This window comes from Filicampus tigris, chromosome 6 (genome assembly GCF_054856515.1).
Source record: "Filicampus tigris isolate MCC_2025a chromosome 6, RoL_Ftig_1.0, whole genome shotgun sequence".
Lineage (NCBI taxonomy): Eukaryota > Metazoa > Chordata > Actinopteri > Syngnathiformes > Syngnathidae > Filicampus > Filicampus tigris.
Window position 1 is genome coordinate 21167119 of NC_141222.1, and position 18603 is coordinate 21185721.

Here is an 18603-nt window from a genome sequence, read left to right on the forward strand (position 1 = left end):
CACAACCGCACTGTTGTAAAAGTGAGGAAGGAAGCAGATCGGCATACTTACTCCACCAACTTCAAATTAAACGTTTGTTTTCGTGATGAAATATGTGTGAGCTGTAAGTGGCATACCTGAATGACTCTCTCAAGCATATGAGCTAAGGGCAGATAGGATATGAGAACATCACGGCAGTCCAACATGCAGTGCACCTGTCAAGAATACACACAAAACACATGCATGTCATTGTTAGTGAACGGGGGCTTGGCATACCTGCACCACTCTCTCTAACATGTGGGCCAATGGGAGGAAGGAGATGTGCACATCTTTGGGAGTGGCCTGGATTTTGCCCTGATGCCATACACAGAAGAAGAGTGAAGATGAAAAAGGGGGGGGGGGGCGTAAAAAAAAAAAAGAAGCATATATTGTAGATGATCTACGGGAGAGGAGGCGAAGGAGCAGGTCAAAGTAACCAGGTACCATCTTGCTCACATTTGTAGTCCGGGGATGGATTTGAAAATAATCGAACGCTTGATTCATCCCCACTCCTCATATCAGTGAAACAACATGTTTACCTCTGTTATTTTAAGAAAGGATGCAGTGTTTGAGATGACATTTCCGTGGGTGAGAATTGCACCCTTAGGGTTTCCTGAAAACACAAAAGTATTAATATCTTAAAAAAAAATAAAATGTTATGGATACAATCGTTTTCCGTATTTACCTGTAGTTCCAGATGTGAAGCAGATAAGCGCAAGGTCCTCTGGTTTCGGTGGCTGTAATCATGTTACGCAAGATAAAAACCCGAACCGAACAGGCACAGATTCTAGTCTTTGTTACAATATGGGTTGCTAATAATCAGTTTCCCTTTAAACTGGATTTCCCCCCCCCCCCCCCCCCATTGCACTCACCACGGGCTCATGGTAGTTGGCTCTACCCAAGTCCTGCAAAACAGTGAAAATGCACACTGAGGAAAAATGTCAAATTTGCAAAGTCTCAGTCTCATCTTAGAATGGCCACAATGACTTCTCTCAAACAAACTCATATCCAAATGACAGTGCAAAGTTGTTGGGCACAAAAAAGAGACTACATTAGTCAAATATATTCTAACCTCAAACTCCTTCAGGCTCACAACCTCGACTCCGCACGTTTGTCCCCGGGCCACCAGTTGGCCATCGAACGGCTCCATCACCACGATCGTCTTCACCGTTCGCTGTTTCTCTTTGAAACAGTCGAGAATCATCCGGGCTTTTTCGGGCACGTCGCAGATCACCGTGCTGATGGCGGCTGGAGAACACGTGGCAAATAAGATCGCCATCGTCGTTGCCCCCCGCCCCAGGTCGCACGCCGCTGGCATCGCAGAGATACTGAATGTACCTTTATCGACGATGAAAGCGATGGCCTCTGCGCCGAGTGTGTCGTACAGCGGAACGGTTACGAGGGAGTATGTGTAACAAGCCAACTCGGAAATGGTCCACTACAGTAAAAACAACGTGATCAGTTGTGTGATAATGACAAAAAAGCCCAACTACTTTGCAGGAATGTAAAATTGTAAAGGAAAAAAAAAAAATCACGAGTGCCGATCACGACAGATGTTTTGCTAGTTGAACCCGTTGCTCATATAGTTTAAGTTATATCATCCATAACACCTGATTATGAAGGCGCTTGTCAGATTTGAATGACTTGGCAGCAAGTGGATGCTAAAATGTGATTGGACCCCCCCCCCCCCCGAAAAAAAAAAAAAAAAAATCTAACATCCCAATGCATATACTGGAAGCAGTGCAGCCAAGAGGAAAACTGCGACATGAAGAGAATAGACTGCCGGGAATACATGAATAGAATTTCATGGAGCAAATATTAGAATTTAGCTTATAAATGTGGGTGAAAGCTTCTGATCGTTGACTGTAGTACAGTGGAACCTCTAAATTTGAATGCCTCTGAAATGACAATTTGGGGTTCAACTGAACTTTTCAAATGTCACACAAAAATCCAGAGTTCAAGTTCAAACCTTGAGCTCATCCAAAGCAGCGGTTCCCAAAATGTATTGAGAGAAAAACTCTCCCGGCGCACCGGCAAACATTTCACACAAAGTACGAAGACTGAAATAATGATGATCTTCTTTGGGAACGGCAACATGCATCCCCTTCAGCCTCATAACCAATCCCCTACACATACTATTAAAAAAGTCAATTAAAAACTTTTTTTTTTTTTTTTGTGCTATACCAGCAGAGAGGCTACCAAGCGATAGCATAGACAACTCCGGATATTTCTCACAAGCATTTGTGTCGGCTAAGCATCACCCCCCACAAGAATGTACTGCGGAGTCAGCTTTGCGTGTCTTATGCAAATGAGCCACGTGCTTCGGTTGTTTCTACCCCGTCTGCTCAGCGCAGCTTGACCAAGTCGTCGAAATGAACAAACTGGCGGTTCACCAATAAAGGAAGGCTCCACTTTTCTGTGGTTTACATTCAAGGCGAACAACGTGGGCGCATGTTTACCTCTGGTCTGTTTTGGGCAAAGATCCCAATGAACTTGTCTCCCGAATGAGAGTGACCCTTGTGAAGCAAGGCGGAGCCCACGTTCTCGGCCCGCTCTGCAACCTTTGCCGCACGGAAACAAAAAACAAAGTTCTGGAATTAACGTTGACTCGTTCCGACTCGGATTGCATCCTAATGGCAGATACCTCACCTCTCTGTAGGACTGCCACTCGTAAGGCTGGTTTGGTTTTCTCGCTCCTAAACACGGTCCGTTATCTATGAGGGGAAGCGGCGCTTATATTTACGGGCCGGTCCGATCGGCGATCAATGCGTTTAGCTGCTAAGACAACTCACTTGACACTCTGAGCCCTCGTAGAAACCCGTCGTATATCGTCCTCGCATCGCTGTAGTAGCACGTCATGTATTCGTCGCTGTTGTTGAGCGCCGACCTTCTCGCGTGTTCTTCACTCTGGCCGAGAGAAAACACAACCTCCATGTGGGATGAATGCGGGGGGGGGGGAATGTAGTAGTCTACCCCAGTTTTGCCGTGCACAGCAACAGCTCTGCAGGATTATTTTGCTTTCGCGTTCTTTGGCAATTTGTATGATTAAAAGTTTCGGTGATGCCATAGTTACTATTAATGAATTAAAATTGTTATGTACTATGGGGATTATCGGCACCGATATTTGGCTTTTTGACGAATATTGGCATCGGCCTTTTTTAAAATTCTGCTGGGAGATAATAAATCAATTTAAAACTGTGGAAATCAAAACAAAGATTATGCGAAAGGTTAACATTTCTGTCATTTTGACATTTTTATTTCTTGTGGAAAACTACATGGAGCTATTGTTTTAAGTTTTGCTTTATCCTTTTTAAGACATGCTGACCATCCTGGGCGCTCCCCAAACGTTTTGTTAGAATTTTATAACAAGAGATGTATACTGTCAAAAATGTATTGTAATAATGTTTTTTTTTTTTTTTTCTAAATCACCATTCTGCAAATCTGAAACATTGTTCAATAAACATGCTTAAAGAGGTTACAACAAAGTTAGGAGTACATTTTTCTTTAGATTTGCCAATGTTTTCCTTTTCACTAAAAATGAATATCGGCTCCAAATATCGGTTATCGGCCTCCTTGACTACTAATAATCGATATCGGTATCGGCCCTGAAAAAAGCATATCGGTCCATCTCTAATGTAGTATGCATGTATAAATGACCAAACAGGACTACTTTGGATTTTTATCACACTTTCCAACACGCAAGACGGCACCATTTGTTTCATTGTAGTTTACGGCTGCTACTATTTTTAGAATCGATTATTCTGTCCGATAAAATGTTACTTTAAATATTACTTTGCAGAAAACTTTTTTTTTTAATCACTATTTATCAAGAAAATAGCTATTTGCTATTGCTTGGTGTTAAAAATACAACCAAACAAATAAGCAATATCGCACAAGAGGGATTGATGTTGTACTCACCAAAAGTAAAAGCAGATGTTTGCAAATGTCTTACTTTGATTAAACCCCAAAATAATCAGTCTGCTGTCATGGACTACCGACCTCCCAGATTAATTACCGTTGAGAGGGTGACATCAGAGTTGGGACAATTTCACGTTGAACAATGGCTACTCGATTATTCAAATAGTTGTCGATTAATTTGATAAGTAACGATTTGTCGATTGATCATTTTGATTTTGACACCTCTATTGTGGCTTGATTGTAACTCGTGCTGGGAAAAGAGACTACCGGCACATACTTGCATTTCCACGGACTGCATGGTGAGGTCGCATAGCGGCTGGAGGGCTCGTGGCCGGGTGGAGAGCCAGTAGGTGGTGAATGCGGCGACGGCGCCCATGCCCAACAGCGTGTTGGTGGTAAGTCCACGTATGTACTGCCGCAGGTCGTCCAGCTCCGGGAGCCGCAGCTGTCTCAGGACTTCCTGAGCCTGCATGGCTGTTTTGCACTGCAGTTTAGAGAAACATTTGCATTTCAACTGTTTCGCAAATTTCAAAGACTGTTTTGAATGCAATGCGGATATTTTCAAAATAAAACGGCGTCTCTAAAGCAAATTGTAATGAATGCTCACCATTATCTCCAGTAAATATTGTATGGCTGGGCTGCCCTCACAAGATTTGCCCTTGAGTAAGCCTCACCTTTTGCCTTAAGTTTTTAGAGTTCAAACTGTTACTCCAACACTTGCACAAAATGTGTACAAAGGCAAGATTTGCTCAGAAATTAAATCACAATTTTACTGTATAGTTCAGTCCAACTACACTTTGAACTGCAGTTTATAAGCACGCCTCATTACAGATGCAAATTGGATGAGCCTGAGGTAAGGATAATCCAACATAAAGATGCATGAAAGAAATCATTTCTGTCAGTCTTGATATACTACCGTTCAAAAATGTGTAAAAACACTGTTAAAACCCTTTGCAATTCCACCTGGCAGTTTTACCTGAACGAAAGGTACACCATAGTCAATTTGATGCTGTACTTGAATCATTTGGAGTATCGGCATAGTTTTGGTCTCTTTTTGAAGGCAACACTTTGAATTTTTCTCCTCAACTGTCAGAATCGTTTTAATATAATACATAAAAGAAGGCCGGCCCACGGTTTTCTATGTATTCAAACTTCCATAATTCAGTGCCATTAGCTCTTAAAAAGATTCCGAAAAATTGTTCTCTTCAAAAAGAGACCAAAACTACGCCGATACTCCAAATGGTTCAAGTACAGCATCAAATTGACTTTGGTGCACCTTTCGTTCAGGTAAAACTGCCAGGTGGAATTGCAAAGGGCTACCAGCGTACAGTTAAGGTTAGGGGTAGTGTTGGGCATCGAAAATCAAGTGGGACCGGAACACCATACAGGGAGTGTGTACTTCAAACTCGCAAATTGCGCTAATCGATACTGCTCGTCAGAGATTAGAAGTGGAGATACACGGAAAAGAGTTGATGGTGTCCCACCTTCCTGCGGTGCCTGGAACTTTGGTTCCACCCGTCACCTGGTACCACACCCAAGTCAGAATTGGTTCAGTAAACCAGAAAAATGTGCCAAATGCAAATACTGTGGCAACAAGTTCAACCGGAACTAAAAGCGTGGCTCAACACGCTCATGCAAATTGCCAGCTAATATTTAGTTTACATTCAACATGCTTTTGTAGACTGCTTAGATTTTCTTTGCGTCCCCCTCATCCTCCTGCTGCATTTTTGTATTGCATTTATTTGATGTTCGCAGAAATAATGCTCTCTTGTGAAAAATTCAATTTCATAGGTTTGATACTAATATACTGGTTAAAAACAGCCAATTGAGAAATTTACAGTAAAGTTCTTAAAGATTCTGAAATGAAAAAACGGAGAAGTTCAAACGATTTCATCACAAAAATAACTGTTCGCGCCTTTGTTTAAACCATGCTTTTTTTTTTTTTTTTTTTATCAAAAAAATAATAATAATTGAGAATCGTTACAAACTTACAACCTGGAATCAAATCCAGGTACTGGAATTGTCTGATAAATATCCAAATTTTTCAAAGAATTTTTTTTTAACATGAACAATGTACTATATTTCTGCTTAATTTAATGTTATCTTGACTGAAAACAAACTGCGCTTTTCTTTCATAAATAATGCCATTTCTAACAGACCCCCAAAATTTTCCACGGTAGCGTACGAATGTCTTGGACAACCCACTGTTACATCACATGCTAAGGGGTAAATGAACAGCCTCGGTAGAAACAATTGACTTCTCACCTACTTCTATAATTAAACGCTGCTATCGTGACCAATGGGACCAGTGCGTGCTGGGAAAAAGTCATGTTTACCTTTTTTTTTTTTTTCTTTTTTTTTTTTTTGTCTGATAGCATTTCAGCTCATACCTCAATAAATTAAATAGCAAGTAATGTCCTCTCTCCCAAGTTGTGTGTTATATTTAGGACAATTCAAAAACAAACACCACAATTACTGACAAGAGTCGGATCACAGCTTCATTCATTGGCCATATGCGCTTCAACACGGCAACAAAATCAATCACCGTACTCACACGTCCGCGAGGTGTAGTGAATGAGAGGTAACAACTCTTTCCAGAACTTCAGTGGTTTCTACGAGGGAGGACTCGGTGACTTCTAATAGACCTCTGAGGTTCTCACACTAAGAATAGCGCAAACACGCCCCCTAGCTCCCCTCCCAAACAGAAACGCACACACGCGACCAACGTCACTGCCCAACCTTCCGAGGACCAGCATAAGATGGATTTCTTTCTCGTTCTGTACAGCCGCCTCTATAACAACCTTGTTTGTTCCTGACTTTGCTTTGAGAACACAACAAATTGTGCCAATAAGGTCCAAAATAAAGGCCTGAGATAATCCGTGCACAAAAACAAAAACGTTCTCAATTTTTTTCCAGATTGTTTGGCCTAAATCTGCCTTTACTCGAGATTCAAGTGCTCGATGGTGGCGCTGAACTCAACTGACTTTTTGACCAAGCAGCCGTTAGACAGATAGTGAGGAATTCCCCCCTCAAAAAAAAAACAAAAAAAAAACAGGCTTCAAGCTGTTTGTTACCTCCCCCATCTGAAGCCTACTGTCAAACTAAATGTAAAACAAAGAGAAATACATATTGTGTATCTCAAACCACATAACTTTGCCATAATAATGGGAAACACAATAAACGGGCTAACGGGCTATTTAAAAAAAATAAATAAATAAAAAGTGGATCTTTTTCAGCCAAAATGCCAAGAATCCCGTGATCGCCCCAATTTCCAATCATGTGATCGGCTCTGGACACCCCTAGTTTTATGTATTGATTTTGCTTTTCACTTTAATGGTAAATGTATTTATTTGAGCAAAGTGAAGGAACAAGGGTTAGCGGTGTTTTCCACTGCAGTCATGTTTCATTTCAAATTTTACATTGTATTGTCACACTGCTTTTATCTTTATTTTTTGCTATAATTACAGTTGTGTACAATCAATCTTTTTGAAGTAGCATTCTTGACTGTTTTGCGTTAAGAACACAAATACCTGCTAGCATGCCTTTACTGTAGGTACCCATTCAGAAACAGTTCGACCCATACTGAAATCGACGCACCTTACCGCAATATATACAGTCTACCATCTACGGGTGAAATTATACTGCACAATGAATTTTATGCCATATGTCATATTTATCAGAGTGGCCTTTTATTGTGGGCAGTGCGCCTGTGCACTGATCAAGGTGTGTGATCAGCATCTTGATACGGCCCACCTGCGCGATTGGACGGATTCTTTTGGCAAAGGAGGGCAAAGGAGAAGCGCTCACTATCGCAGATTTCGAGAAATGCTGATATTATGTATGTGGAAAAAGTTTTAGACCTTTGAGTTCATCTCTCGCCAATATGAAAGTCACTGTGTCATTGTACCCTGACCTACAGTTTGCGAGCACATTCCATCAGTGTCATTCTTGGCCGAGCGTTATTGGAGGCAAAAGGTACTTTGCCAACGGCCGACACCTCCACTCTCCATACTTGGCCCGGGAGGACGGCGAGCCAATGACAGATCGCCTTTGCGGGTCACCCCATGGAGCCATCCCCCACCCACACGGGCTCGAGCAGAAAGTGGGGGAGAGGGGACAGCAGGGCAGTCGGGTCATAGGAAACGACGCAACGCATGAAGATGGGCTCAGCTCATGCGCAAACGTGCGTTTCCAACACGAGACAGGAAGTTGCGACATTGAAACACATGCGCATGCGGTGGGTTGTTTGACAGGTCATATGACAAAGAGGAAACAGGGCGGGGGGGTCAAAACTACTGTCTGGGTAGATTTGCGGGGGAAGGCTGATGTCATATGGCTGCATTCTACAAGATCCGACCTAATTAACCCTTCCATGCAAAGTGGTCACTACGGTGGACAGCTATTGAAAAGTTGCTTTCGCCTATATTAATTCAACCAAAAAAAATATATTTATATTTTAAATAACATTAAATCATAATGAATGCATGAAAGGGTTACAAATATTTTTGAAAATTTTGATTCATTAATAATATAGGCGAAAGCAACTTTTAAATAGCTGTCCACTGTAGTAACCGTTATGCACGAAAGGGTTAATTGGTGGTTATTTGCTCTTTTAAAAAAAAAAAACACAAAAATAACATGATTTTTTTGGGGGGGGACCCGATTTTTGCTTTCCCACTTTTGTTTTGAACACAAGACATTCAAATACCCCACCATTATATGTAAAACTTATTTTGGCGTTCCTTGCGTAACTCCATGAACCGTATTGCACAACACGACTAGTGTACATCTTATTTACTTGGAAACAGCCAGGGCTGGAATCCAGACAGGCGCTATCAGTCATGTTGGAACGGTACTTGCACTTAATGTTTTTATCAATGGCCCACAAATGCTTATATCAATCGCATAAAACAGGGAAGGCTGGCAGCGATTACGATAACGCCACGCTTTGCCACGGACCGACAACCCCTTCGCGAGCTACTTGTCGATCGCGAATGACGCAACGGGCACCCCCTGACTTATGGGTCAGTAAAGCTCTCTTATGGGACAAAGAGAAGGCACCTATGCGACAGGAGTTAGCCGGCGCAAAAAAAACCCACTCACGGTTAGCTAAACAATGCAAAAACGACTTAACAGAAACCATCTCAAAAGGATAAATCACTCAAACTGTGTTCTTTTATTTTTATTTATTTTTGTAATGTTCTGTCAGAATTGCGTTTGTTCTGCCTTACCCAACATTTGGCTTGCTCCACCATTTTATGTCGCCCCAAAAAGCTGGAAACTATCTTCACTTCCAAACTCAATTTTGTATTGAGTAAATAAGGTAGTGTTTGCTTAGTACTTTTTTTTTCTTCTGACTTCATCCCAAGTTATCCCATCAGTTTTGTATAAAGCTGTGGTGGGGAAAACCAGTTTGGCGGGCCTTGCTGTCACTGAATCCTCACGCTGCTTGTTGACTACAAATAACAAATCATATGCCATGTGTCATATGCAGCGTGGAGAAGAGAGTGGGGGGGGGAATTGGTATCGCTGCACGTCAGCTGCGAGGCAGCGGTTTACTGTAGCCTCACCGCAACAGTTCTCACTGGCGGCGGCATGCTCACGCTGCGGGTCAGGACCTCCTACATGAAATTGTACACCTCCAGTCACATGGCCAGAGAGGAGAAAGACACTTGGCATACGGGCTTGGAGGGGGAGGACGAGATTTGTTAAGTGGGCCAAAGGGCGGGCGGGCTGGCGGTCGGGCGGGCGTTTGTCATTTGCTACCAACACAGCATCAGTGCGCATGAGGTCAAAGAGACAACTCTGGCGCTAAGTCACATTACACTGGGAAATGCCTCAAAACTGCTTGAAGCATTCATTTCGATGAGGGTAGCGCGTGAGCCCGACGTATAAATATCAAGTAATACGAAGGAACAAGTGAATCAGGCCCTGTCCATACATACAAGAGATCGAGATCATCATCTAACCGTTGCCTTCCCTTCTTGCATATTTATACACTCCTGACACGCAGCCAAATAAATAAATAAATAAAACAGTGTTGTATACCCGTTGGTCCCCCATATTGTTATTTCACCGATTCACGCTGTGCATGTGTGCCTGTTGTTTTTATTTGATTTTTTTTTTTTTTCTGTATTTAGCGGCATGAATGCTTGTGCGGCGCCTGCGCGTGACATGTAAATTAAGTGCTCGACACTGATTGGCTGTCTCCGACGAGGGGTGGACTTGGACACGGCGGGATGCTAAATATGCAGACGGGAATTTAGTGAAGGGTAGACGATGTCCAGCTCTGCAAGAGAGTACACAGAAAATGGCCATAATGACAAAATTAAGTCTTGGTTTTTCTGGTCTTTAATTTACAAGTAAAAGTGCAAATATATAAATATATATATAATACATCTAAGGAGGGCCTGAAAATTGAATGAAACCCCGCAAGTGTTAGAAAAGCAAAACAACACCCATATATTTTTGTCTAAAAACATACAAAAGTGCAACTTTTTATTTTGAAAATATGACTTTCGTCTTAAAAGTAATGTCAAATAAAGTACTTTTTTTGGGAAGAAAAAAAAAAAACCTTTAATTTTAAGGGTTTTTGTTTTTTTAGTTCATGATCAGCAGTCAAATCAAAATCCACATATACAGTGCCAAGCGTACAAGACTTATTCTCAAAAGATTCTAGTGTTTTTGTTTTTTTTTTTCCTTTTTACTGTTGCCCTAATAGACACAGACATCATCCAGAAATGTCCCTGTCCACCCTAATCCACTTAAAGCAACAACTGTGACATTTATAAGACAAGCTCGTATGTATCACTGCATGCACTCAAATGACCACGAAACAGCCAATGGACTGATGACAAAGACTGTGCTGTGTGTTATCTAATAGTGTGAATAAATAACATAATGATCCGATGGTGTAAAACTGCTTGGGGTAACTTCTTCCTGATTCTCCATGCAGGCGCCACTCTCCATAGAGGCACTGTCACATGATTCTTTTAATTCAATTTAGGTGACTTTTCTGACTCCTGACTCCAGGCTAAATTCGTTCTGTCCCTGTCCTACCGCTACTGTTACCTACTGTGTAAACAGCAGCTAGATCTGCGTGTGATCACAACGTGTCAAAACCGGTAGCGAGTATTTGCAGATAAGAACTCGAGAAACAACCACATTAAAAGCAACATCTGTATTCCCCAGAAAGATAATTCAATCTTCTTGGTAACTAGTCTGTCCCGCCCTCTCCATATCGCTTCAGCTTTGCTTTGCATGCAGCCAATCACTTACATACAGTTTGAAAATGAGTCACAAACTAATGAAAACTTCTGCTGTTATATTCACACGGCCTCTATCCAAAAATGTTTATAACTGAATTACATCTCATCCCACCACGACCAGTCACTTAGCAGAAAGTTTTATCTAGATCACTATCTTAACATAAAGCCTGGTTAGTCTACCAGGAATTGATCTTAGGATAAGGTCACAACAAGCCAACAGACACCTGTGTGAGCAACAACTACAGTCAAGCAATTAGCCAATTAGCTTAGCGTAGCCTAACCTAAAAGACCACTAAGAATTAGGTTTCAAGAAGCTACTTGAATAAAGTATTATCTAGCCGATAACTAGCTTAACATAAAGCCGCATCATGCTACTACTCACTAGCCCAGAATAAAGTCTCATCTAGCAGGTACCTAACTTACTTCAAATACTTTGGATACCCAAAACCTGATACTGTTTACAAAAATTAAACTGAGCATGAAGTCTAATCAAGCCAACAGACATCAAACGCAACATGAAGTCAAATCAAGCTACCAGCCACTTCGCTTAGCATATAGCAGTGGTGTAAAGTAACAAAGTAGAATACTTTGTTAGTAACGTAACTAAGTAGATTTCGTTTTTTAGGTGTCTGTGTTTGAGTAGTTAAGCTTACTTTTCTCTCCTTAAGGTGTCAAAATGGGCTTGTCACTTTTTTCAACCTCCGCGGATGACGACATGATGTAAATAAAGATACAAATAGAGTGGTAAAGTCAACCATTGTTGAGAGCGTGCCAGCCTAAAAATCACCTGTTTCTGGTGTTGAAAAAATAATCTGCAAAAACAAATACTGGTAAATTTATGTTTTTAGGTATTATCTTTAGTTTGTTCAACATTTTTTTGTACCTTGGTTCACAATTGCAGCTAAGCAATATGGGAGCACATTTTGGTTTTGATAGCATAAAAGTCAAACCAGTGCTAGCCAGCTCTGAAATAACATGCAATGTAACGTGATTCCTTTTTTTTTTTTTTAATTGTTTGTAAGTTTAAAAAAAAAGTTCTGATATCATTTAGTGTTTTAGTAACACTCAATACCTGGTTGTTTTTTTCTATTGTGCTAAGTCAGTAAAAAGCCTTTGTATATAATTGACTAAAAAATTCATTTATTTTACTTTATAAAACAATTGAATCATACCTTCTTTTACCAGTCTATTTTACACAAGTATCTACTTCAATCTCTAGTCAAATCTGTAAGTTTGACCAAGCTAGCGTAACATCTGATAAATACGGCGCATCTAAAGTGACGTGTGTGCCCTCGCCTATACGCAATGATTGCATTATTATTTATTTCTGCCATGTCACCTCAAGGGACTCCGTAGATAAGGATATCAGGATAGCATTTCCATCACAAGTGACAACACCTACACTCTGAAAACAGTTGGGTTAAAAATAACACAACTTTGGGTCACAAATGGACCCATCCAATACTTGGGTCAATTAGACCCAAAAATTGGTAGTTTTGTACAAAACAACCTTGAAAATTGAGCTGTTTTGTCATAATCTGTCTTTTGGGTTTCGTTTCATGTTTTTCCTTTTGTTCCTTTGTCTCTTGTTGGGTTGTCCACCTGTGCTTGTCATCCCAGTCCCAGGTGTTAGCCAATCAGCTCCCTCCTATCCTATGTGTCTTGTCCAGGTCTTCCTCGTTGTCTCGTCAACTTATCTGTATTTAGTTGCCTGCTTTCTTTCAGTCTTTGTCGGTTTGTTGGGATTTGTCAATTGTCTGTTGTCTCGTCAGTAAATCGGAGTCCTTTTTCCGAGCGTTTTAGTTTCTTTGATCGTTTTTGTTTTTGGACTTAAAGTGGAAGTCAGCGCAAACATTTTTTTTTTTTCAAGAATATGTTCTATGCAAGCCTATTAGTTGATACAGAGCAATCTGATAAATATTGTGTTTGTGGAATTGTGTTAATCCACTCGTTTTTAGCTCTCTCTGGGGGGGGCGGCCATTTTGTCTTCCGTTGACTGAAAATGACATCACAACTGCTCACAATGACCAATCACGAGGACAAAATGGCCGCCCCCGTAGATGTCTAAAAACGAGTGCATTTTGCTGCTTAACTTATATTCCACAAACGCAAAATTAATCAGAATGCCGTGTTTCAACTAGTGGGCCTGCCGGGAACATATTCTGGAAAAAAAATATGTTTCGGTTGACTTCCGCTTTAGGCATTTTTGTTTTCCCAGTGCCTTGTTTGCCTCTTTGTTTTCCTTTAATTAAATCCTTTATATTAACACTTCATTTTTGCCTCCTGCCACCCTTCTGATGTGTCCCCCTTCTCATTGACAATCATCCGGCCTATATCATCCGAAAGATTTTAGATGTCCGCCGCCGTGGTCGAGGCTTCAAGTACCTCGTGGACCGGGAGGCTTAGGTTCTGGGGAGCGTTCGTGGGTGTCTCCTTCGCTCATTCTGGACCCTGGCCTCTTTCGGGACGCAGAATTCCCCTCACAAGCCTGGTAGGGCCCCAGGTGCTGCCTCTTGATGAGGGGGTACTGTTGTGAATTGTTTGCTATGCCGTTTTATTTTGAAGTAGTTCTCTTTCCTGTGCAAGTTTTTGTTTTCAGGGCTGGGTGTGCATAGGTGTGCCGAGCTCCTCACAGCTGTTGCCCCATCACTCATCACATCCAATATTTAGCTTCCGGTCAGATTTCCACTCCTCTCCAGAACGTCTTGTCACTTCCCAAGAACAGGTGTTGGCAAATCATTATCTCGAGTTGTTTCCTTGTGCTGGGTTTAATATATCTTTTGCACTTCGATGTTACTCCTAGCGTGTACTAGTGATTTTCAGTTAATTTTGAGAGTTCTTTCCCGGGTTTCCCCAAGCGCTTTGTTTGGACTCCTTTCTTTGTTCTTTCACAGCCCCAAGTCTTGAGCACTCAGCCGCTGCCACGCCCGGTCTTCAGTTTCTTTGTTACTGTTGATTCTTTAATAACGTTTGTTACTTTTATGTCTCCTTCTGGGTCCTACCACCACCAGCCTCACATACATGTTTTGAACAAAAAAATGCAAGGTGGGCCAAATTGACGCAATTAGTGGATCTGTCCTTTTTTTTTTTATCCAAAACTGTGTTACTTTTAAGCCAACTGTTTTTAGAGTGCACTCCACCCACCTGACCTGTTGCCTAGCAGGTGCATCAGGACCCGAAAAAAACGAGACTCAGAGACAGCTTCTACTTCTTCCCATAGACCAATGTTGCACTGAAATCACAATAAACCTAACATATATATTCTTGCTAAATACAAATAGATCAGTGAACACACTAGATGAGTACCATATGGTATTATGTCCTATATTGTTTACTTTGCACATTCAACATCCATTGCCACTGTGTGTGGATTTGATATACATTTTTCCATGCTATGTTTTCATTTTTGAAACATAAACCAAGCGTTGCACCCGAATTTTCTTGTATCTGCATCACAAAAAAAGCTTCCCAAGTTAATACAGCTGTCGTGATTTAATACAGTGCGTTGCTGCTGAATTGCATGCAGCTTTTACAGTTTTACGGTTGCCTGGCAACTGGGCTGACCCGACACAGAACGAGCCCATGACTGCTCATCATTTTCAAAGCGCTATAACAAAACTTGTGGAAGGAGTCGTAATTCTTTCATGCATGGTCATCCAACTCATCTTTTCCTCGACTAGATTCAATTCCACGCGGTGTTTAATGCGTAGCGATGATCTCGACATGCGGACGCCGTCATGACAGCGTAAACAACGAGAGCACAAGTTCACGAAGAAAAAACGAAATAAAGACTTTTTGACATGTTGAGAACCGTAAGACCAAAGAGCATGAAAAGAGGAGAGCATAACATAGTTCCGGTACACAAGACAACTAGTACTTCGGCAAAGCAAGTTTAGAAAAAACGATAAACATTGCACTTACCCGGATAAATATTTGTACTGACCCGTGACAGACTGAAAGCCGCACAATCTTTAAAATGACGCTTCAGAAAGAAGACGCTACTGGTTAAAATCATAGCAAATCAGCCAATCAGAAACCGCGTTACTTCACGCGGTTGCTAGAAAGTTGAGAGGAAAGCTGCTATTGGTGAGGCTCGTCATGAAGCGCTCCACTTGCCGCCCACTTTAAGGCACACCATATAATGCTTCTAACGATCCATTTTGATAAACTTGCTCATAAACCTTTTATGTTTGTGTATTTGCTGTGTTCTTTAGTTTTTACCCCTTAAACTTTGCATTCTCTCCTGTCAAACACGTGACCCTCATCTACCGTTAAATAAATACTTACCTACTAAGTTGACTCACAAGTCACATTTTGACGCGCTAATTTAGCACAATGACATCGTTCGGAGTTGATGCAAAAAAAAAAATGACACTGACAGATGATTTGTATGTAAAAACGATTGTTATTTTGCTTGCTGTTTGCCAGGGTGTAGAAGTGAACTACATCATCCTGAATGCTACTTTTGATATTTTTACTGTCAAGTGTCTATAGATATGCAAAATATTACAAAAAGCGGAACTGTTTTGAAAGATGGAAACATTTAGCATAGTGTGAGTAGTTCTCTTGTTAATCGCTTCCGTTCTTTTGTTTGATGCTCACGTGCAGATTCCTCAAGTATCATTCATAGCAATGTAGATGTAGAGATGCTTCATGTTGGACTTGTCTGAACTTGAGCGAAGGCCCACTTCATAACATCGTCACATACCACATCAGACCACAACTGCGACCACAACAAGGAAGGAGGAAAGAACCAGGAAGCAATCAGAAGGCATTGAACGCCATTTGAGCATTTATTTGATATCCAGCTTTAAGTCCTTGTACGAGAACAAAGGTTGTGCTGGCTGCGACTAGCATGACCTTGAACGGTATATCCTTGACAGCCAACAAATGCTGAAATGGTTTTCTATAAAGACTGTTAAATACATACTGTTGTTAACCTTGCAAACTTGCTGTCATTCTCCTAACTTTGTCTTCTCTTTCAACACCGGTGTAAGAAGTGAAGGTAGGGCTGTTCGATTTTGCCTAACAAGAAAATCCTGATTATTTTCTCTCAAACGCGATTTTACGAATACGATTATGATTTCTTTGTAAAATAAAAAAAAATATGAAAAATGAAGTATTTTGAATGTCTTTTATTTAAACTTATTTTTTCCTTCTTTGAACTCAAAATGCCAGTCAATTTAAATTCAATGAAGGGTCTCGGCAGGCTAAAATGCAGCCTCCTACCAGCCCGACCAGAGCAGGGATGGTTCAGAATGGTTCAGTTCTATTCCAGGCAATTTCCAAGTTTCAATCCTGGGCTCCTAGCTCCCCATCGACCTGCCCAAATCCGTCAGTTGAGCATACGCTCCACTTCACTTCACTTCCTCACTCAGCAGTCGGCTCATGCAGCAAACAATCCCCCACGTGTGTCAACTTCTCCTCGGCCAACGGACGTTTCCGCACTTGAGCAATTGGATTGAACGCGCTGCTCACGTGACCACATGAAAAACACGGAAGTAACCACCGGAAAACAGAGATCTTAATACGAAGAGAAGAGTAACAGAAAGTACAAATACGAAGAGAATGTACAAACAATACAATACAGAAAGTACAAATGGGCTACACTTAGATACACTAAAAATAACAAAATTGAACGTGCCGATTTGAACGTTTTTAACATTGTTTTATCCAGAAAATTCGGTTACGGTTCAAAATTGCTTAATCGAGCAGCCCTAGTTGTATGTTTTGTTTCAAAGTGTCAACATGACATTTTCCTTTTTCATCACTGCAAGAGTTGTGTTGCAAGTCAAAAAGACATCTTCTGTGAAGAAAAATTCATTTCCCTACCATATCTGAAATTTCCTGCCCTCGCAATCGTCCGTTTGTGTTTCATTTTTGGTCGTTGTTGGTATTTTGCTTTTGAATTTTCATGTTTGGCGGGGAACTGCCTTGTTCAAGACAGTAGTGTTGAAACTAAGAAGTGCAATGCGTTCAAGCGCAAGTTTCATATGTGGGACGTATTCAATTCAATTCATATTTTTGGAATTCGATGTGGGCCAATTAAAATTGCACCAGTTGTGGGCCGCAGTTGGCCGTAGTTTGGACACCACAGATTTATTTGCTGTCCGTGATCTCCATGTACTAGTACGGTCTGAGCACTTATTTGAGAGCATTGATATGGACTAAATGCTCAAATGGTTTTCCATAAAGCCATGTGAGCATTTAGTCGATATCCATCTTAACCATTTACAGGCCAAGTGACTATTTTTGGTCATTTCCGCACCCTTTGCAAATGGTCACCCTCTTGTACCTCAGTGAGGTCAAGAACCATGTGGCCCTCACTCAACCATTCAGAAGAGATCACCCCACATCGCAGATCACATGACTGTGATCTGAATTATTAATTAATTATTAATATGATTAATTATTTTGTTTTTTAAAGATTTATTCTAACTCTGGTTATGGCCCCGGATAACACACTAAAGTTAATTTTTTTACTGTCATAGTATTTCAATGAGTGCGCTATAACGGGTTAAGGTCCATGAACTAGTATGCTCTTTGTCCTCATTGATAGGACAGCTTTGGCATACTACTGCAGTAGGACTACACGTTACTAGTGAGGCAAAACTGTGCATTAGTTGGCAATTGCATAATGTACTAGCAGTGAAACCACACAAACTCTATTACTTAACATGGAATGCTTCACCAGTAGTTGCTACTTGCGTAGTGTGTGGATGTCAACTAGTGCAGTTTTGCGTTGTAAATGAGCATTGAGTAGCTGTCATACTAGTTTGCCAAAGCTGTCCTAAATAGCCCATTAAAGCAGAAGTCAACCCAAACATTTTTTTCAAGAATATGTTCCCAGCAGGCCCACTAGTTGAAACACGGCATTGTAACTAATATTGCGTTTGTGGAATATGAGTTAAGCAGCAAAATCCACCTCTTTTAAGCCATCTCAGGAGGCGGCCATTTTGTCATTTCTGTCAACTGAAAATGACATCACAACTGCTCACAACGACCAATCACGGCTGACCCGTTTTCTGAATCTCAGCCGTGATTGGTCGTTGTGAGCAGTTGTGATGTCATTTTCAGTCGACAGAAGTGACAAAATGGCCGGCCCCAGAGATGGCTAAAAACGAGTGGATTAACACTTATTCCACAAACGCAATATTTATCAGAATGCCTTGTTTCAACTAGTGGGCTTGCATAGAACTTTTTTTTTTTTTAAATGTTTGCGTTGACTTCCACATTAAGATGGCCATCAAGGATATCCAATAAACACTTAAACGGTTTGCCGTATATGCCTCAACACTTCCTGCACCACTCTATCACTCTGTATTTTTATTTTTTTTCTACCAGAATTTGTCCATTGTATTTTGAAATTGGCGCAAAATGAGCATTGTCGTCAATGAAC

General features: G+C 41.1%; 2 protein-coding genes across 10 annotated transcripts in view; one reads left to right on the forward strand and one right to left on the reverse strand.

The window, feature by feature from the left end:
• primpol (primase and polymerase (DNA-directed)) overlaps positions 1–18603 on the forward strand; it is a 36389-nt gene that overhangs the window by 13637 nt on the left and 4149 nt on the right. Inside the window, exons 15-16 of one of the 3 annotated variants that reach the window (XR_015087322.1) lie at positions 13551–13695; positions 13804–14127. The exons of 1 other annotated variant lie outside the window; for it this stretch is intronic. The gene's annotated coding sequence lies outside the window, so the exon portion shown is untranslated. Of the gene's footprint in view, positions 1–13550; positions 13696–13803; positions 14128–15812; positions 16219–18603 lie in introns of those variants that run through there. One more of the 3 variants, XM_086034737.1, reaches the window with a different exon arrangement.
• Positions 1–18603, reverse strand: part of acsl1a (acyl-CoA synthetase long chain family member 1a) — a 45602-nt gene that overhangs the window by 4587 nt on the left and 22412 nt on the right. For 2 of the 7 annotated variants that reach the window (XM_086034731.1, XM_086034730.1), the window contains exons 3-12: positions 4214–4420; positions 2811–2925; positions 2668–2732; positions 2478–2579; positions 1357–1456; positions 1091–1266; positions 891–923; positions 704–755; positions 558–631; positions 117–194 (exon numbers count right to left, since the gene is read on the reverse strand). In XM_086034731.1, coding sequence (XP_085890857.1) covers positions 117–194; positions 558–631; positions 704–755; positions 891–923; positions 1091–1266; positions 1357–1456; positions 2478–2579; positions 2668–2732; positions 2811–2925; positions 4214–4408 — 990 coding nt within the window. In that variant the 5' untranslated portion in view covers positions 4409–4420. Of the gene's footprint in view, positions 1–116; positions 195–255; positions 334–557; positions 632–703; positions 756–890; positions 924–1090; positions 1267–1356; positions 1457–2477; positions 2580–2667; positions 2733–2810; positions 2926–4213; positions 4421–6490; positions 6569–11857; positions 11970–14348; positions 14437–15125; positions 15266–18603 lie in introns of those variants that run through there. The other 5 variants (XM_086034728.1, XM_086034733.1, XM_086034734.1 and 2 more) reach the window with 5 other exon arrangements.